Raw genomic sequence first — 22,204 nt, 5'->3', positions numbered from 1 at the left:
AACAGTCAGCAGGTACATGTTTAGATTAACAGGTGGTCACCGGGGGAAACACGTTGAAAAAAACACACAGACGTCCTCGTCATGATGTGTACCGTCAGCGTGGGTTAGGGTTAGGGTTAGGATCCGCAGCGCTGCCGTGCTGTATGAAATGACACACTGGTGAGGCTTTATGCCGGAGCTGCTAGGTTCAGTGTGAACAAACAAAGGAGGAGATATGGCGAGCCTTCGAGGTGGAGATAATGCGGTGTCTCTGTGTGAAAAGGGCTAATGTGTCATCCCGTCACGTCTGAGACAATGGGATGTCCTCAGAGTTGTTTGTCTTGTGCTTGGGGATTTCTACTGGTGTTAGCCAGGCAAGAAGGAGCATTGTTTTTTTAAGTGTTTTCTCATAAGCCCTTTAAATAAATGAATAAATATAAATATACATATATGTATGTGTATATATATATATATATATATATATATATGTGTATATATATATATATATATATGTGTGTGTATATATGTTGTGTGTTATATTAAGAGAACTGATTGATGTTTGACTGATGATTGATTTTATTTCCTTCTTCTCTTCCAGTCCAGTTCCGAATTGTCTCCATGGATGCCAACTTCATCCCTGTAGCTCGAGTGGTAAGTTTTATTTATTCATTCTCGCCTCTGCAAAGTTTGATAATGTACGATGTGTGTTGAAATTCCAGTCAGTGAAGTTTGTAGTCTGGTGTGATTTCTACCAAGCAGTCGGTGAATCTGCCGAGCGAGGTCTATTTTGGTTCAGGAGAGTGGGAGGTGAAGGGAGGGCTGTTTGTTGATTTTGAAGACAGCGTGGGTGTAAAGCGCTGTGTGGAGTAGTGTGATAAACATGCTGTCAGAGTTCATTTGGCACACACTGCATTTGACCCAAACATCTGAATCAATACGAGCTCAAGGCCTTTTGCGTTTGTGTTGAGAGGCTGAAAACATCAATGCGTGCAGTGAAGGTGAAATTCATTCAGATGTATGGTATGATGAGGGTAGATTGCTGAAGAGTAGTAAGTCCTTTCAGCTCTGAAGATGATGGTCCCATAGGAAACAGTAAAGCTGTAGGTCATAAAATCCATGTATATTATTTTCTCACACTGTGTGACAGTATCCTACACTGTGTCAGCTGCTCCCAACACTTCATTCAAGATAAAAGTCAAAAAGTCAAAACACTGAATGTGAATCAGAAGTGTCTCTAACTCTAACCCTTTTTGATGGAAGTTTGAGTTTCTTGCACTTTTCTTTGTCAGCTCAGCCATGGTGAATATTCCTAATGACCCAGTTCTCCTGTTTATTTAGAAAATGATATTAAGCTATGGAAACAATTCTAACATAATGATTTTTCTTCTGTGAACTAGTTGTAACTCAAAATCACTTTTGGGTACTTGAGAAAAAGAAGGGAGTTGACACATTAAGGGGAAACTTTGATGTGATCTAATTGCATATTTTGTGTATTGTGCAAATTCTGTGTGCAGCTGATTTCACATGATTGTTTTTTTCTTTTTCAGTACAAAGTGGTGGAGCTCCAGGTAAGATTCACTGAAGTCATTGTGTGTGACACAGCCTCAGGTGCTTTTCAGACTCAGTGTAAATCACAAGCCATTCATTGGACAACAGTGCAATATTTGCTGCTTTCAAAGTCTGCCATGAAATGATTTTAATTTGATTCCATTCAAGGGCCTGTGAACAATCTGTTAAATGGGCAGATGTATCATTTCATAATCGGTCACAGAAAATGCTGCCACCGCTATAAAAGTTAAAAAACAACACCTAAATAATTGTAAGGGGTTCAGTGCAGTAAAGTCTAACACACATAAAACATGGCTCATCAACAAGAACATTTAAAAAGTATCAAATTTTGATCAATAATAACTTAAACAATTGTTTTTTACCTGTCATCATTATTAGCTTAAACCAATGCCATTTTATATAGCATATATTAGCTTATCAGCTAGCTGAATTTCCATAGCTCAAAGGTGCAATATGTAAGAATTTAAGCTCCAAACATTAAAAACTAAAATTACCAACAGACTGTAAAGAAATGAAGAAATATGTTTTATGTTGGAGAGATATCAAGTTAACATGCTAACCAGCCCTGCCCTGGCCTGTCCCGGTCCAAGGCTCAAAGTCTGGACTGCTAGCTTCACTGCTAACGGAGCTAAATGGCTAACGGCAGCAACAGTTGGTAGCGGAATTGGTCACCTGTCAAAAATCATACTGAAAACAAGCAAGGGGCAGCATATCGACCGAGTAACGCATTATTAGCTGGTTAGCTCAGTTAGCAGCAGGTAGCCATTACTCCAGTGCCCCCTATCATTTTTCAGTATGCACTTGACAGGTGGCCTATTCTTACATATTGCACCCTTTAACAAATGGTTTAAATCCCTGCATCTCCCAAAAGAACATCACAGTTGAATATCAGCCTGCATGCACGTTTTTTCAGACTAACATTTTTGAAACCAGCGCAGCTCATATTGCCGTGGCAAGAGCAACGTCTAGAAGTTAGCGGTCTGCTGAGTGAGATGTCCTGTGTGTCTGTTGACCCATCTTACTCTGAAAGCCATGTGTGAATGTTGTAAAGCGCTAAGACTAGAAAGGCACTAAATAAGTACAGTCCATTACATTGACTCGATAAAGATCCAGATACATTGTTACACCTCTATTTGAGACCCTGCATGGCACCCCTCCTGCCAACCCCTGACTGTTATTACACTACTTAAAACTACACTGAAATCACAGTACTGAACTGAAGTACGTAAACAGAATAGGTGGGTATATCATTGCAAGAGAGGTGTGATCAAATGGTTCTGGTGCTTTAATTGGATCACTCTAAAGTGGGCGGGGTTTCAGTAACATCTGTAGTAAGTGGTCACCTCCGCCCACACCTGCTCATGAGCATCGCTAGGAGAAGCACCAGTTCAGAGGGAGGAATGAATAAATTAGCAACCAGGCGGTTTTGAACATGTGATAATCATTTTTGCCAACAACTGTCTTGATGTAGGATCCCAATTCAAATCGAATCGCCCAGTGGTTGGATAAGGCCATTGTCAGTGGCATCCTTGATCTTTCCCACCCAATGATTCCTGAGGCGGTACAAGGAAGCTACATGATCACCGCCTCAACGGACAAAGGAGAGCAAATAACCCACAGCTTTGACATCAAGGAATATGGTCTGCTGCAGTTACATTCTCCAAAAATAATCGTCTCACAGTTAACAAAATAAAATGTGTTTGATGTATTTAAACTTCCAGCTGTAATATTTTTGATTGTGTTTCTTTTGCTTTAGTTTTGCCAAAGTATGAAGTGAAAGTTCACCTACCCAGTGTGATTTCCATCCTGGACCAAGAGGCAACGTTAAGGATCTGTGGAAAGTGAGTGTCCCACATAAACATGACGGAGTTTAACAATAGCACAATAGGTCTGTCCTAAACTGCACCAATGTTTAAAAAAAGGGAATATAAACTAAGTTTTTCTATTTTCTGAAGAGGTGAAAACCATCTGAGGACGAGCACCTCTAGGAGACACGTTGTCAACTTCTGTTGTGTCCTAATGTCTGAGAATGTCAAACTGCATATTACACGATTGTTGATACGATTCATTTTTTCTATGTGTCATTTTTCAACAAGCCCACTTGGCTTTAACTATCAGCAGTTAGTGGTATCTGTTCCCTTCCGACATTTGGGAAAAGCATTGTGCTTTTAAATTTGCATTTCAACTGAAAAGATGCAGTAGCAAGCTATGCTAACTGGCTTCACCAGCTTGCTAACAAGGATATTAATTCCCAGTAGATGTTGCTTTTTGTTCAGGTGCAAACAAAATCAGACAAATGTGAAGACTGTCTGACTTTGACACTCTGTATTTTTTAGTAACATACAAATGAATGGTAGATGGACTTTTCCAGTCTACTGATCGCAAAAAGCGCTTTGCAACACTTATCACATTCACACACTGATGGCAGAGGCTGCCATGCAAGGGGCCAACCGCTCATCAGGAGCAATTTGGGGTTCAGTATATTGCTCAAGGACACTTCGACATGCAGCTGGGGGAGCCGGGGATTCGAACCATGTGACCTTCCGATTACTAGATGACCCGATCTACCTCCTGGGCTGTAGCCGCCTCACTTACTCCCTTTACCTGTCAGTCCTTTTAATGTTGTGACTGATTGGTGTAATGTTGATATCTTGCTACAATGCATTGTCCTGGATCATTTGACTCCTGTGCTATGATGGATATTGTGCTGTTGGTTGCTTTCTCAGTCAGTACCCGAAAAGCTTAATCTCCACTTAACAATCTGAAATTGGGTCGACCTCTAACTAAAAGCATCTCTGTACCCTGCAGATACACCTATGGGAAACCAGTTGTTGGTTCGGTGCAGGCTGTGTTTTGTAGAAACGCCGTCCGGTTTTACTGGTATACAAGTATCCAAGAAAATGACCTCTGCAAGACGTATGAAATGACGGTGAGTGTTCCACATACAAAATATGACTTGTTGTCATCACAGTTCTTGCACTAATTATGAATATTTTGTTTGTTTGTTTGGACTCTCATTTGGACTCTCGTTATCATCTTCTAGACGGATAAAAGTGGTTGTGCTTCACAAACTGTGAACTTGACAGAGTTTTCCCTCAACAAGAGCATGTACGATGACAGTTTTGACGTGAGTGCTGAAATGGAGGAATATGGCACAGGTACGTTGACTGAATGCTGGACTACTGTTCATGAAGTAATCGGCACTAGTTCCTGATGAGCATTGATCTGTATGTTTACTACCATCTAGGGGTCATTCTTAAAGGCAGTGGGCGGACCAGCTTCAGCAGTCAGATCAGAGCTGTCACCTTTGAGGATGTACCTGCAGCGTACAAGCCTGGCATCCCATTCGAGGGAAAGGTAATCCGTCTCATTAATGACCATTGGGAGCTATAGCCTGCTGTCAGCACAGCACAAAGATACATGCTTTTTATCCATGCTAGTGGTGTGGCCCTTGACATTACAGTATCAGTCGGCTGATTGGTCCACCATTTGGTCCAGGATCAGCCTGGCATCACGGGATCAATTTGCAAATGCAGATAAGTCTGGAACCACTCAGTTGGGTGAAGAAGCGCTTAGGTAGCTAATGTGACAGCAGAACATGTATGTAGATGAATGTAGAGATGTACCTACCAATCCAAATGAAACTTGAGCATACAGATTCATCTGGTTCCCAAGCCAGTCCAGGCTGAAGTAGCTCAACAAATATTGTCTGGGTTCCACAACACAATAACAGCCCCACTGTGAGGTAACCAAGCAAACTGCGGGACTCGGTGTCTGTCTGTCTGTTAGTCAGTCCATCACTCCAGACTGAAATTTCTGTTCTACAAATGAAGTGTATCAGCAGAAATTGAATGAACTGACTAGAAATGTTACACAGACACTCATGTTCCTCTCAGGATGCTTTTTATAACATTAGCGATCCATCTAACTAATGATGTTTCCATCGGCCCTGGCTATACTTAGTGTAGTGACATTTACTAATGAGTGCTAAACAAAGACACTGTGATCATGGTACACATAACACCTGCTTAACATCAGCATGTCACCATAGTCATTGTGGGCATTAGGGATGGGTATCATTAAGATTTTAATAGCACTCTTAACGATCATTAACTCTTACTGGTTCTTAAGTTTGTTCAGGTTTGTTATTTCTCAAAGAAAAAAATGAAACAAATTAAAAACAAAATTAACATTGCTTTATTTTATATATATATATATATATCTCCTTTATATACCTTAATCTAACAAGTTAAAAGTCTCATTGAGATTAAAATCTTTTTCACTGTTAATAATCTGTCATTTCTGAATAAATGAATGACCCAAATCTACAAGTATGTTCTCCTGATTAGTTCCTACGACTAGGATTAGTTACGACAAATGACATAACTTAACTTACGAACTTAGCAACTAACTTACACTGCTGAAATGTCATGTGTGTGAGTGTGTGCATTTTTCATCATGTGTGTTCCTTTCACTAGATGTTTGGAAAGATATGCACGTCTGGCCTTATATACAAAAGACTTGTTGCACTTGTAGCAATTTGAGCATCGTCCACATCGACTTTAGTGAAGTGTAACCGATTTTCAGAGCGTTCATTTCTCTCCAGAACTGTCACTGAGATCAGGATCTGTGTGTCTGAGAGACCGGCGGAGAGATCTGCCGCCACTCGCACATCGTCACAGTCACATCTCTTGTGTTGATTAGGAATAGTGAAAACGCATCACAGACAAATGTCTTAAAGCCTCCAGTAGTGTCAGCACAACCGTATCGATACTACAGTCTTAAACAATTAAGCCTCTGGGCCCGTTTAATACCCAGCCCTAGTTAGCATGTTAGCATGCTACGAGTACAGCTACAAGCTGCTAGCCTGGTTTCTGTGATTGCATGCAGCCCAAAATGTGTGACTGTGCGGACTGCACGCACTCAGAACATCACACATACATACTTTTTATGTTGTTCCGCCACATACGGCCAAAAAAAAAAAAAAAGCTCTTCTCCTTGCTGTCGGGATGTTGTCATCACGTTTTCTAGTGCGCATGTCTGGAATGTGTCTGCAAACTTCACTGTACATACGACTTATAATATACAGTAACGTGTAGGTGTTTCCTGTCCATGTGCAAGTTTACAGCCAACCACGCTCACACTGAAGATAACTACATTAAAGTGTTGGTTTAAACATTCTTACAGGGGTCTCTATCGAGCAATACTATGTTATGGACATTTGTTTTAACTATTTCAGTTTTGTTGCTGATACATCTGTTTTATCCATCATATTCACACAGGAGCCTCAGCCACAATTGTCATGGACATGTAAAATGCACATAAAATATTAATATGTAAGGGGCAGCTAAGATAAAGATCACATTCTTGCTCACCAGAGGATGAGCCCTTTTAAATTAATTATTCAATTATTATTGAACACATTCATGCTCCCAGAGGAAATAAATCCTGTAAAGCTAGGGTTGGTAAGATTGTAGGAAACAGCAAAAGCAAGCTACATTTCTGAAAGTATTCAAGTGAAAAATTCCCACCACCTCCCTTCAGGCCTCCCTCCAGAGCCACTCCTCTGAAACACATGATCACACACTGCCTGACTGCACAGACAGACTGCCCTGTAGCCTGGCTGGTCAGCTGGGAGGTGTGTTAGCAGCTAGTTTGCTAAATAAACAGCTCCGTTAAATGCCACAATCATACAAACACAAGCAAAATAGCCATTACGAATGAACCTAAGTCCATGAAGGCGACCCGGTGCGACAGTTACTCCACACTGCTGTACATGTGTGCCATTAGCTGCTGAAGGAGCTCTGTTCTTTGGCTCGGGGCCTGTGTGCTTTGTGCTTCTGAGTCAGCTGCTGAACAACAGGCTCGGTACTGTGTACTGTGGGTGCACCCAGGTAGGCAGTAGGCAGAATTCAATTTTTTGCTTTCTGTCAGGATGTGAAGAGATTTTCTACAAATATGACAAAACAGCTTTCAGTGTAATTTACCAACCCTAGCTTTAACCCTAAACTTTCTGATTTGTTTGTAGGTAAAAGTGGTCGGCCCGGACAACAAACCTGTCTCCAATGAGGCAGTATACCTGTTTGCCACAGAGTCACAAAATTTAACACTTACTACAGACACCAAAGGCATGGCTTCATTTTCTTTGGACACCACCCTCTGGACAGACACTGTGACTCTAAAGGTAGGTCACAGCTTGTCAGAGCTTTTTTTTCCAGAAGGATCAGTTTAGTTGATGGCTTCCTGTTAGTAACTGGTTCAGTAATTGTCAGTTATACAGTCAATATCTAATTAAAGAAACTTTCCATCATATCGATCATGTTGGAGGAGAACAACACAGACCTAAATTCTTATTGGATTCATCCATTTTGTTTTTGATTTGTTTAATATTTGTTCATAGTTAAGAGCAAGAGGCTGATAAGTGAAGGTTGTTGAGTGGAAATCTGACCTTTGACCTGTGGCTGTCATGTCAATAGGCGAGGTCTAGAAAGACGGAGGAGAACGAGCCATATGTGCCCAATGTGCGCAGACCAGAGTACAGGTCGGCCTACCACCACGCCGCAGCATTTTACTCCAAGAGCAGCAGCTTTTTGAAGCTCATGCAGGTCAACAAGAAGATCTCCTGTGACAAAGATGCCACTGTGCGTGCTCAGTACATCATCCAGGGGGAGGAGCTAAAGAAGGGACCAGAAGTAGAAGTTGACTTCTTTTACCTGGTAAGATTCATGTGATTTCTTATGAGCTACACCGTCTACTTGGTTTAGCTTTTCACAACTTAGTGCTCATTTGGAGGAAGCCGTTGTGGCTGAATGGGTAAAGTTAACCACGTGTTAGAAAGAATAACTCAGTTGGATTGATGGTTGCTGGGTAACATTAATTATGATGTTCCAGCAATAGCACCAACTCGGCGATATTAGATGGTTCATAACTCTTGATTCCACCCTACTGTGTGAAGGACACATTGGATTTCTCTGCCTGTTTGTTTCTATGTAGGTGATGTCCAGAGGTGGAATTGTGCAGCATGGTCGGGTCTCAGCAGCTGTTAAAGGAGGAACAGGTAAAAACCAATGTTACTTTAACTAAGATGGCTGTCTTAAATGTTGAGTTTGATGATAGTATGTATTTTGTCAGCAAATGCAAAGAAAATACCACAGTCAGCACTAATAAATTGATCATGTTAAGAAGTTTTTTTTGTGTAGACAAAGTGTATAATTTCTCTCTTCCATAGACCCCCAACATATTCAAAAACTTAAAATCACATCAATAAGCTACACATGTGATATGTACACGGCGATGTTGTTTATGTTGTTACTCCCACATACACTACCAGTGACAATATTCCCGAACCAAGTCATGTTTTACTCTTGTTTGACTGATATTTGCTAAAGAGAACAGCGCTTGCTGTTTTAGTAAAATTACTGAGCCTGGTAATGTACATTATATATTTGTGGCCATTTTTTTCCATGTGGAAAGACTAGATCACATCACTACTACTAGGCTGCCAGTTGCCTTTTGCTGTCAGCATTTCAGAATCTATCATTGTTTTGGTTCGCTCTCATCAGTGTTGTTCCAGCAGCAGCAGCAGCTTTTAACAGTGAAAAAGGACAGAAAAATCCACTGTGTGCAAACTGCTCAGCATCAAACGGAAGTAAAGCAAGAAAGAGAGTGATTATCGGACTTGCTGGCTATCTTGGCATTTGTTAACAAACACAGAATATGCCCAACTTTTCCTGTAGCTTCATGGTGTGAACCGCTGAAGGCCAACCACATGTAGCTAATCAGTGGGGCAGTGTCAGTAGCGTAATGGTTCAGGCATGGACCACATAACCTTACATGCCTGGTTTGGGACCTTTCCTTCCCTGCATTTCCTGTTTGTCTTCACACCGGCCATCAGATAAAAGACCCAACAAGTCAGCTTAAAGGTGCACTATATCATTTGGGAAAGAATTTCACACTCAGGAGGGTCATATTTACCATATTAATTAGGTAATAATGAAAACTATTTGATGAATATATTTCCCTAACTGAACAAGCCATCCTCTGAGGGAACTAAGGTGCAGAACAGTGTCTGAAGCTAGAAAGGTGGCTACTGAGAAGAGTCCAGCAAATAGAAAACATATGAAACGGTTTGTTTATTCAGTTTATTAAGTCTTGAAAATCAATCAATGAAAATGTTTTTTTTCTGGTTAAAATTTCTTCCCCTAAACTACATAGTGCACCTCTTAAAGTAGCTAATTTCCAAGGTCAGCCAGGTTTAGCCTGAAGCTAATGTTCAGGTTAGCTTCAGCATAACCATGCAGATTATTATTTTCCCATGTGCAGTAAATACTTCTGTTTAAATATTATACAGGTATCTCAGTTGGTATCAGCAGAATGAGAAACAAATATTTTGATGGTGTACTGACGGCCAAATGTCACATTTCCATGGCTTTCTGTGTTTCTGCTCAGTCAACAGGGGAGAGTTTTCCATCCCACTCCGTCAGGTTACAAACCTGGCACCATTTGCCCAGGTGGTAGTTTATACTGTGATGCCCAGTGGAGAGACTGTGGCCGACAGCCAGGACTACCCCATTCAACTCTGCCTCAATAACAAGGTACCACCCATCAGGACTTTTTATACATACAACATAAATCTACAATAAATGAGTCCAAGTTGTTTTCATATACAATAAAGTATGAACACACATGCATTTAAGGTTATTTTAAGTCTAGTACTTGTGACTGAGCCTCTTTTAACCAGTTCTCAAACTAATGAGTCTCCACTTTGGTGTTTCCTGTGCAGGTGTCTCTGAAGTTTTCGTCCCTCCAGCAGCTTCCAGCAGAGAAGACGACGCTCAGTCTGCAGGCACACCCAGGCTCCATGTGCTCTGTCAGAGCCATCGACCAGAGCGTCCTCCTGCTGCAGTCAGAGCAGGAACTCACGGTGGACTATGTACGACACCAACCCTCAGGGCTTATTTTGACCCATGTTAACATCTGGTGTTCTTATTGTAACAAACACAATGTCTTTCTTTTAGAGATGAGTGGAAATAATGCCAACAACTGTGCCAATACAAACTGCATTTTGTGGATGAATAAAATAGTAGTAAGAACATGAAGTTGTGGACCTTGCCTGACTTACCCAGGCCCATGTACATGTATTTTTTTGTGCAGGTGTACAGCCAGCTGCCTTTGCAGAAGCTGTCAGGATACAACTATGACGTGGAAGACTTTGAGCCATATCCATGCTTCCCTTTGCCAATGCCAGAACCTGAACCAGAGCCTGAACCAGAACCAGAACCGGAGATTGAGCTCGGCGTGGAGGCATCTGATCGAACAAAGCGCTCAATCTACTTTGGACCACCCAATCAGAAGAATGATGTCTACAGCATCTTTAAAGTATAGAATTGCTCATTTTAATTGACTATTAAAGAGTAGGCTGGAGGGGATTTATCTTTGTAAGGATCAGTACCCAATACACCCCTTGCCCCTACCACTCTGTTTTGAATGTCAAGGGGTAGGGTTACCAAAGCCCTGTTGGGGTAGAGGGGTAGGGTTAACACAGACCTGTTGGGGTAGAGGGGTAGGGTTACCAAAGCCCTGTTGGGGTAGAGGGGTAGGGTTAACACAGACCTGTTGGGGTAGAGGGGTAGGGTTACCAAAGCCCTGTTGGGGTAGAGGGGTAGGGTTAACACAGACCTGTTGGGGTAGAGGGGTAGGGTTACCAAAGCCCTGTTGGGGTAGAGGGGTAGGGTTACCAAAGCCTTGTTGGGGTAGAGGGGTAGGGTTAACACAGACCTGTTGGGGTAGAGGGGTAGGGTTACCAAAGCCCTGTTGGGGTAGAGGGGTAGGGTTACCAAAGCCTTGTTGGGGTAGAGGGGTAGGGTTACCAAAGCCCTGTTGGGGTAGAGGGGTAGGGTTACCAAAGCCCTGTTGGGGTAGAGGGGTAGGGTTACCAAAGCCTTGTTGGGGTAGAGGGGTAGGGTTACCAAAGCCTTGTTGGGGTAATGGGGTAGGGTTACCACAGCCCTGTTGGGGTAGAGGGGTAGGGTTACCAAAGCCTTGTTGGGGTAATGGGGTAGGGTTACCACAGCCCTGTTGGGGTAGAGGGGTAGGGTTACCAAAGCCCTGTTGGGGTAACGGAGTGTTGGGGCTACATGGCCCTCCTAACAGAGGTGTTTAGAGGCTCACTTCAAACTGAAGGTTATAAGGACGCTCTGTCCTTTTAAATATACAATATGATGGTCCTTTTCGTTATAACAAGCATTACACAATCGCTACTAGTTTGCTGATGCAACTTTAGCTAACTAGCTAGCTAGCTAAATTTCCATTGTGTTTGCAGATTTGTTCATGACAGTCCCACATTTTGATGTATTTCAATATTGCATTCCCATTGATTGCAAATGACATCTGTAATGTAACTAAAGTCCAGCAGTAAAGTTGCTGCAGTTGGTACCGCTCCTCTGATAACAGTGCAGGAGCACAGCATGATTATCGGGAATGTGCGGTCAGTTTACATAAATGTCATCAACAACATTAACATCTATTGAAGATGTATGAGGGTGTTGAAGGGGTGTCCCATTCAGTCCTTGTAACTCTGTTCTGAGGGGCACCTGGGTTCACTCTAAAATGAAGGGTAAGAGTGAAGACTGGAAATGGGATTGGGCCTGTGATGTGTAGTTATCTTCCCTTTCATTCTGTGACCAAGTCTTTACATTATGTGACTTCACAATATCTTAATTGGTTTTATTATCTCCCTCTCTCTCTCTCTCTCTCTCCCTCTCTCTCTCTCTCTCTCTCTCTCTCTCTCTCTCTCTCTCTCTCTCTCTCTCTCTGTGTCTCGCCCTTCTAGGATATTGGAATCAAAATTCTGACCAACTCCGATGTGAAAAAACCTTATAACTGCCATGAAAGGGGATATGACTTATTTTACTATGATGCTGGTATGTTTGATGATTTGTCACTGATGTGTGCTTTGATTTTACTGTCAGAAACTACCTTTTTATAATCTAGTAGAACTAGATTATAAAAAGGTAGTTTCTAGATGTGGAAAGGATGTATGACGCTGTTGCTGACGATGATGTTGGAATGGCCGCGAAGATCGATAAAGATCCAGCTGGAATGACCAAGGAGACTATTAGAACATACTTCCCTGAGACCTGGATCTGGGAGCTGGTTTCTGTTGGGTAAGTTTAGTTGTGAATTGATTTTTTTTTTTTTTCTTTTCAATCCATGTGTTTTTAGATGTCTTAGACTCTCCGGTTCCCATGGCCTTCAACATGATGCCTCAGAGCTCAGGTGGTGTGAAAGGTAAAGAGGAGGAGAAGAAGGAGACCGTCAGGACATTCTTCCCTGAAACCTGGATCTGGGACCTAGTTTCTGTGGGGTAATCATAATATATCATATGAAAACACATATATTGGATATATATATATACATATATAGATATTTGTGTCTTCTTAACACTAACAGCGAATGTGTTAGAAAGACTGATTTGTTTTTTTTTCATTTTCAAACAGTCGTCATCATCGCCTGGTCTGTTTTTTTGTTTGTTTTAGTCATTTAACCATTTAGATTAGGGATGGTTGATACCACTTTATCATGTCCAATACCGATAAGACATCACTGAGTATCTGTCGATACGATATCAGTCCGATACAGCCTTTCCCCCTCTCCTAAATGACAAAGCTATAGATAATGTCTGTATGGTAGCACTTTGCTAAACCTAGCCGTTTAAAAACATGCTTAAACTGCAGAACAAATATACTACTTGTCTAAAGGAAGAAATACAGACATAATCATCAATCAGTTTTGCAGGAGTGCTGCTTCTTGTTATTTTGACTTCTTAACACACAGAGTGTTTAGCATTTTCCCCCGCAGTACTATAGAAGAATCACCGCTAACAAAGTGGCTCAGCTAATTGAGTTACAAACACGTTTCATTTCCTGTAACTTCTTCACAATAAAAGACCCCCATTATTAAGTAATTTAAAAGCTTTTATTATGAAGCAGCATTACAGGAAACGTTGTTTTCACCAGCATTAATTAAACATGACTCCTGAACCAGCTGAAAGTGAACACGACGAAACAGTCAAACACAGCAGATGTTTAAAGAACAAACAGGACCACAGAAACTAAAGAGATTCAGTTAGAAGCTACAAAAGTACTGAGAGCTGAAGACACTGACTTTTAGAAACATCTTTCTCTCATGTTTCCTGCACGGACATGAGTTCAGTATCCATTTTAGGGGGAGACAGGTGCTCGTTACGGGTTGGCTGCAGTAGCGAGATGTCACTGCGGCCCACTTGGAGGGGGGGCGGGCACGCCTGCTCTACTCTGGAGCAGGTCCATCACCAACTCGTCTCAACTCGGCACAGTAAAACCGGTGATGGAAAAGCAACTCGGTGTGCCCAAACGTGCTAGTGGAAAAACGGCATTGGTTGTTGTGGTGCACTTTTCTCATTGGCACTCGTCACCTGTAAAAGATTCAACATACTCCTTCCTACAGTGTTTCTGCAAGTGTTTTATCAAGTGCGTGGTGTTGAAGATTCAAATGGTGCCGCCACCCCTCAAAACAATTGCATTGCATAAATTGCACTCAGCTGGTTTGCTTTTTTCTTCCGTTAGCTTAAAGTGATTCCGCACAGTTGACTTGATGAGAGTCTCACTCCACCTAGTCACATGACACATGCTGCTCTCTTTACTGCATGTCGTGCATAGTTTAAGCATTTATGGGAGAGTTTAGGCAAATAGATTAGATCGGATTATACATTCTCCCCTCTCAAATATCTGATCCAGTGATTTTGGCCAATATCGTACCGATACCGAATACCTCAATATTTTAGTGATGACTATTGGTACCAGGGTTTCCCCCAGAAAACTTGCTGAGCCTGGTGGTAGGTTGGAAGGGCGGCCCACCGGCGGTAAAGCATGTTTTTTTTTGTGACAGGGGCCTGACACAGGCCAGCAACTGACTGATGGCAGTGACAGATTCATGACGTAGTAGAATTTAGAGTGGTTCCATACTGCCTTGCATTAAATCAATGTTAAAAGTTGACTGGAAATTTGAAAAAATGACTGTAATAATCAATGTAATCATTTGTTATTATAAGACATTTATTGACAATATTTAAGCACCAACTATAGTCTCACAAAAGCACCACTCTTGAAGTACTGTTCAACACCAATGTTTTAATACAAAAAATACAATTAAAATAAATAAATGTTTGCACTTAATAACTTAAAGTAAAATCCTGATGGCACGTGAATCTTAATACAAGCCTTGTAATGCTGGTCACATGGTAAGATAAATAACAGTACATGAAAAAAATAGTGCTAGCACAAAATAATGGAACTCAAAAATTGACCAAGAGATTCAGACTGATCACTCTAAAGCCAAGGGGGAAAACCAGGGAACTCCCAGAACAGAGGCTCACTGATATTAAGAGGTATGTATCAATTGGCCTCTCCTACTTTTTGTGGCACAGATTGCATGTTGGATCACTACATGTCATCCTTCTGGGTCTCTCAAAGAAGACTTTATTTTGATCCTCAGGCAGGCAGCAAGGCTTTTCCCTTGCATCCTGTTTCTGAGGTCTGTCTTGATCTATTGAAAAATAATCACATATCTGACATTAAGAAAATGTATACCTACATAAACTGCTAGCAGAGAAGTGAAAACAAAATAATCACAGTGTATTACCTTGTTCATGGCCGAGAAGTATCTTTCACAGTTCACACTTGGTGCGATGGTGGAGAGACCCAACATGAGCGTTTAGCACATCTTGCCTATAAGTAGTGCAAGGAGCTTCAATAAAAGCTCTGGTCGAGGATCCCTGCATTGCCCGCTGGAGGTGGCTGCGACAGACTCGGCAAAACATCCCTAAAACCGAAACTTTGACTTTATTAAAACAGCTACCGCCATAGCTTATCTAACGCTGAATTTAATAGCGGCGTTTTACTACTAAACCACTGTGAAATTAGCGCACTTAATATTGTTAATATTTTCACGTATTTTCCACTGCTTCTATGTTTCCCATCGCGGCACGGAGAAGGCTGCTCTGCCACTGCAGCAGATGACGAGCTAACATCCATGCTAGCTGCCTCATCGACCCGTGGCTCAGCCAACGTCGCGCCGCTGCACTCCTGGTCAACAGGTGAACCAGCGGGTTCAACGTCTCCGCCGTTGTTCGTCCGACTTCGGAAGGAAAAGTCCAGCGTTTTTTGGCCTTTTCTTTGTGACATCCCGTTATGTTCAATCACAAGTAGCCTAGTTTGCGTGTAGTGAGAGTAGCAGTGGTTTGTGGGGTGTTAGGTGATGAAAAAGACACCTGACCTCAGACCCGCCATGTGTTCACGTGTTGACCATAAGATGTCGCCATTGCACTTTCAACTTTGTTACTGATGTATTCAAACCTATTTTGAATAAATAAATAAACGATGCTTAGCCTGGTGGAAAATTTAAGCACAGGCCGCCAGGCTTATAATACACTGGGGGAAGCCCTGGGTACTTTCAAAATGGCAAGCTCATTCCCTAACACAAGTGTATAAAGAACAGTCTGGCTGGCAGTGTATAGTGTGGGCTTACCGCCGCTTCTGCGAACAACGACGAGCCTTATGACGAGCCTTACATTTCTCAATAAATGGTTGGATTGGCATGAAATTAGCTACTATTCACATTCAAGCCCCAGTCAAGATAAATTCAAATCACTTTGACAAACTCTTAGGTTTTCATCTAGCGCCGCCACCAGGTTCAAATTTACTTTGGTTTTTGAATCAGTACTTGCTTAATGGCAAATGTTAGCATGTTAACATGCTACACTAAGCTGGTGACCATAAACACGATACCTGTTTAACAACACCATGTTAGCATTGTGCTCAGCAACTGCAGGTTGTTTGTACAGACATTCGTGGTTCCCAGATGAAGCATCCTAATGACTCTGGTGATCTCCTCACTTTTGCACTAGTGCCACAATGAGGTTGTGGTTTTGACTGAATGTCTCTACAACTGTTGGTTGTTTCGTTAGGAAATGTGATGCAGACATTAATTTAACCCTTCAAATGATTTGTAATAACTTTGGTGATCCGGCATGCTATCATGCTAAGCTATGATTGTGAACATGGTCACATCATACCAGGTTAACTCTGAGGCAGCCTCACAGAGCTGCGAGCACGACTGTCAGCTCTCTGTTAGTCTTGCTGCCCACCACCGGAGACGTAGTATTTAAACACTGGTAGCAGAGTCAGACTCCTCACATGTTCCTTGTTGCAAAAGCCAAAACCACGAGAAATGTCATCACGTATTGACCAATTGTTTGGCACTCGTACAGAACGAATGTAAACTTTACGCATGGCTGATGGTTTAGCAGAAATTGTCTTTGAATCTTTTAATGTTATTGAAAAAGCGTCATTAGCACCAAGTCCCCGTCCAGCTGGGCTCATCAGATACACATGGCCTCTCAGCACGGCTACAGCACAACAGCTGCAGCTTCTAGTCACTTAATGCTCCCGGCTCCCAAACTAATCTTTACGTAGGTCAGCAGCACTCTGGAATTCACTGCCTAGTGCTATCAAATCTACATAAATGATAAATTAATTTTCAAGAAGCATTTAAGGAAATATCTTGTTGAATGATAGGATGAGCCTATACCCTGAAGGCGTTATGTTATTTTGATATTCTCAATCAGTTGAATTTGTCTGCTGTAGTTTCATCCATGTATGTAATCCACATGTTACGTTGTTTTCTTTATCTCCCTCATTTTTCTGATCCGATGCATAGCTGCCCTACCTACCTCTGTCACTTCATGCTTGATTCCTCTTGTAGTGTGTCTGTATAGTTTGCTTGATTGTTTTCTCATTTTCAATAGTTTGTACTTTCTTAGTGCATGTCTGTATTGTGTTTCTATGTTCAGGACCCCAGGAAGACTAGAGGCACATCCATGTGCTTCTAATGGGGATCCTTGAATGAACAGATGATGATGTCATGATTGCATATTGATGTTTTTAGTCATAAGACTATACAGTATGCAAACTTCATGTTACTTCAACTGGTTTCAGTTTGACTCTTGCTCATATGTTTGTACAGAGACAGTGGGTCAGTGGGTGTGGAGAAGACCGTCCCTGACACCATCACAAAGTGGGCAGCTGGAGCTTTCTGTGTCTCCTCTGTGGGCTTCGGTGTGTCGCCCAACACCGGACTGACTGCCTTCCAGCCGTTCTTTGTCAGTCTCACTTTGCCCTACTCTGTGATCCGAGGGGAGGTGTTCACACTCAAAGCCACGGTCTTCAACTATCTCTCCAAATGCATCATGGTACATTTTTAAGCTCTTACAGATGGCAGTTGTTTGATGATGTCTGGGTATGTTGATACAAAGTTTTCTTGGTGTTGGGCTAGATATGCAAACAGAAATATTGTGCATATTTTTGTTTCTGAGACTGAGTATGTTTTGTGTTTGTGTGTGTCTGCAGGTGAAGGTCACACTGACTGATTCAGACCAGTACACCTTCAGAAACTGTGAGGGCTGCCAGTACAACGTGTGTCTGTGTGGGGAGGAGAGCAGGACCTTCTCATGGATTGTTACTCCGACCGCTCTAGGTAGAAATGACGCCGACTCATTTCACTTCCATTTAAATTGTTTTAAATATATAATATATTGTTGAAAAGCCTGTCAATGACACCATGTGCTTTGCTTTGACGATGTTCCTCTGGTGTTCTGGACAGGTGAACATGAGCAGACTTAATGATCTTTGCAGCGTCAACAGGAACCTTTAATGGACACCAGTGTTTTTGCATTTTCACCCTATTTACTAAAAATAACACTTTAGATATTTTGTTCATAGTAAAGAAGAACTCAGTTCAAGTCTCTAAATGCTGTTTGATTTTAATTTAAAGTCATGGTGTTGTTGTGTGTAATGCAGCTGTGAGTGCAGATTGATTGGGAAGTACACTGTACACTGTGTTTTATGTGTCTTTATACTTCTGCAATTACTACTACAAATTAGAGGAAAACATCCTTTTACTTACTACACTTGACAGCTGTAGTCACGTTATTTTTTTAATATAGCCCAAAATCACATTTACAATGTGTACAGTGTACGACGTCCTCTGTCCTTAGACCCTTTATTCAAGTGGTTAAACTTCCCCAAAAAACCCTGCAACAGATTATCATGATTATCATTTTACACACAATACATATGATGAGTTTATGAAATATGATGTATTGCTGTAGATAAAACTACCCAAGAGCATGTAAAGTGAATGCATGATGGAAGACTTTTATTTGTTGTTAGCAACAGATCTAAATATGTTCCCACCACTGAAAACCACACGGCACCAAGGGCTGAACAAAAGAGGAGAGGTTTTATCTGGATCTGTGACAAATGCACAATCTTGAAAAAATTATGAATTTACTTTTCTTTTATTAAAGTAAATGCAGCGGTCTAAATAATCTTTCAGTGTCAGGGAAGTGTTCTCAGATCTCAGGGTCCGGTTCCCCAGCAGGGCTGTTGCTGTATTGAGTGTAATAAATAATAAATTAGGGTTGTCAATCGATTAAAATATTGAATGGTGATTTATTGCACGATTGTCCATAGTTAATTTGCGATTAATCGCAAATTAATCGCACATAAATATCTGTTCTAAATGAACCTTAAAGGGATATTTTTCAAGTTTTTAACACTCACAGGAGAGAACAAATATGCTTATTTTATGCAAATATATGTTCTTATTATTGCAACAATCCAAAACAATGACAAATACTGTCCAGAATATTCTCCACAATAACCTCAAAGGTACTGCACGCTCAAATAGTAATACTAACACAATGTAGTGTCCAACTTTACACTTGTAAAGGTTAACTTAACAATGTCGGCCTGCAAGCTGTAGCCACACATTTTAACTATCACTGTTGACAGTTTGTCTCATGTAGAGTTGTCCAGGCATCTCTGTTGCAAACTATCCAACGTTGTCTGACCTTAGGAGGGGGAGGAGGGCTCTCTGCATCAGCTGTGTGCTTGGCCAGCAAATGGTATTTGAGACTGGACGTACTCCGGTGGTAACTCAGTTCACATCGACAGTAAATGTTAATAACTTTGTTCTTGTAGAGAGAACTATATGGCAGGGCTGTGAAGCTGAACTTTATCCATTTCTGCTCAAGGAGGTTTGTTTCTGCTGCATCGCTTTCCCAAACTACGGGGTGGGCCGAGGATCATAACGTGTGTACGTTAACTGTGCGTCAAAAAAATAAGAGGAATTTGCGTTAACGCGTTATTATCACGTTAACTTTGACAGCCCTGTAATAAAGACAACAATTACTGAGAGAATATCGACCACAACTGTTTTTTTTTTCAATGCATGTTAAATTACAAAAATGATAATGGAACATTAAAATGAATCCAAATTTCCAGAACCAGTAGAATTATGTACAGCATTCTCCTCATTATTATGGAGTGAAGGTGCTAAATGCACTCTGCCCACTTTAAATCAGCGAGAAGAGCAGAGGAACAAGACAAAACACACACACACACACACACATTTAGAAATCTCCAATGTGAAATAAACAAGACATATTTGGAAACACTCGGTCCACGCCCGTTCTACAGACATGTACGAAGGGCCCTGTGATGATCACTGTGATGCACTGATTGTCTGACTGGTGGAAGAGAACGAAAGCAAGCGGCTGCCTTTAAAGTTCTGACATTAAATCCGTGACTGTGTATGAAGCACTATAATGTGCTTGTTCTTTGTAGTGAATGGGTAAATACTTCCAAAAACACTGGTATGGTCCTTTAATGTGCTCATTTAGATGCTTTTCAACCCGAGACGAACAATTCAGAGGGAAAATCTCACTGTCAGAAATTATTAAAGTTAAAAAGATTCAAACTTCGATGTTAATATCTGTGAAAAATATCACCTATTAGCTTCAATCCAAAACCATGCTTCCATGTCAGACAGCGTCACCCCCCTCCTTACAGCCTCATCGCCCAAAGCGAATTTCCAACTGACTGTTATTGCTGTCACTAATGATCTCATGCAATCTTCACATCTTTATAATTAAATACTGATGTTGTTTGTTCCGTCCAATATAAAAAAACTTAGACTTTCAGTGACAAAGATGAGACAGAACGAGCTAATTACTCTGGATTAAGGGCGCTGACAGCTGTTGCGTGCTGCACCGCTGCAAGCTGTTGTCGTAACGTTGCCTGGCCTGAAAGCAGAGGATTTCTATCAGCCCCCATCAGCACGGATGGAGACGAGGCTCTGATGAATGTCAAATTGCACTCCCCCTTAGAGGAATGCTGACAATCACTTGTACTAACAAGTCAGGTAGTATCTCTGACGAAACAGTCAGAAACTGCTCCCTCGGGGGCTGATCTGTACTTGTCCTCTGTGAAGGATTGTGGGCTGTGTAGGAAGGAAGGAAGGGAGGGGGTGAGAGTATGGGGGAGAGGCAGTATAATAAGGCAACAAATAGGGATTAATGAGGGCGAATAAGATAGGACACACGGGGAGGAGGAGGGATGGAGGAGCAGGGAGGATAATGAGTTGGATTGAAAAGCCAACAGAAAAGCTGTTTTGCCTCCGTACACAGAATGTGACAGAGTGACAGCGAGCAGCAATCAATACAGCCCTGCTGTCAGTAAAGACTGTGTCTGTGTGCACACAGGTCAGGTGAGTCTGAAGGTCAGCGCAGAGGCCCTGAAGACCGACATACTGTGTGGCAACGAGGTGGCCACCGTCCCCGACACGGGCCGAATCGACACGGTGGTCCGCACCCTGCTGGTGGAGGTGAGTGACGCTCAGACACATCATGACATCAACAAGACTGTAGAGTGATACAGGTAAAAACACCTGTCACGGTGGCTAACAGTCAGTCAGTGTGATCGTTCTGTTGGGATGGGGATTTGTCATTTGGGACATTTTAAAGACAATTAAGTTGTCTGAATGTCTCAAAGTGAAGCATACAATTGATTATATTTCTTATCGCGGGTCAAAACAGCACAAATTCACTCTGAGAACCTTTTTATTAAAGTGCCCCCGCACAATCTCCCTACCTCCTCCACTCCTACGTGGACGGTCTGTTACATTAAGTACCATTCTAAACCAGTTAGTGAGGAGTGTAGGTGGGTTATAAATCCCTCCAACAGAGAGTCTTCACTGCTGACTGCTGACTGCTGACCATGTGCTGAGTTCACTGTGGAAGACGCTCCATACAGATAGCTCCATGTGGCTGCCTGTGCAAACATAAGTTGCTCAAACTCAAAGTCAGACATGTGACAGCTCAAAGATGACATGGTGTTCAACATCAGATAAAGCCTTCACTGAATCTGTAAAACTGTAGACATGTTCACCTGATTGTAAAGTGTTGTATATCTTCAGGAAAGTTTCAAAACCCAAGCAGCTTCTAGGCATCAGAGAGAAAAACAAGATGTTTAGCCTACAAGATAAAAAGAAATGAAATGCCACCTCTGAAAGATGCTTATATGAAAGCGTGGTTATGAAAAGGTTTGACCAAGCTGCCCATCACCTTGATGAAAGGTGAGTGTGAGTGTTACCACAAACACTGAGACTGGACTCTGACTGGACTCAGTCCGGGAGAGGCTCGCTCTCTTTTCACTTTTCTTGACCTTTGAGAATCTGATATTTCAAATTCCAAACAAAATTATTTAAAATCTGTTTT

General features: G+C 41.7%; 1 protein-coding gene across 1 annotated transcript; it reads left to right on the top strand.

Moving 5' to 3' along the window:
• Positions 1-214: 214 nt before the first annotated feature.
• On the top strand, positions 215-21,360 carry LOC141020446 (alpha-2-macroglobulin-like). The gene is made up of 19 exons (XM_073495524.1): positions 215-230; positions 578-630; positions 1,527-1,547; positions 3,020-3,188; positions 3,305-3,389; positions 4,357-4,477; positions 4,592-4,706; positions 4,796-4,905; positions 7,577-7,732; positions 8,025-8,264; positions 8,542-8,605; positions 9,997-10,142; positions 10,331-10,480; positions 10,702-10,926; positions 12,380-12,470; positions 12,772-12,913; positions 17,611-17,836; positions 17,994-18,120; positions 21,191-21,360. The coding sequence occupies exons 1-19, from the start codon at positions 215-217 to the stop codon at positions 21,358-21,360; spliced, it is 2,427 nt and encodes an 808-aa protein (XP_073351625.1).
• Positions 21,361-22,204: the final 844 nt, after the last annotated feature.

The sequence above is a fragment of the Pagrus major genome, chromosome 2, assembly GCF_040436345.1.
Source record: "Pagrus major chromosome 2, Pma_NU_1.0".
NCBI classification, from domain to species: Eukaryota; Metazoa; Chordata; class Actinopteri; order Spariformes; family Sparidae; genus Pagrus; species Pagrus major.
The sequence above is the reverse complement of the archived record's forward strand: the minus strand, read 5'-3'. Positions and strand labels throughout refer to the sequence as shown.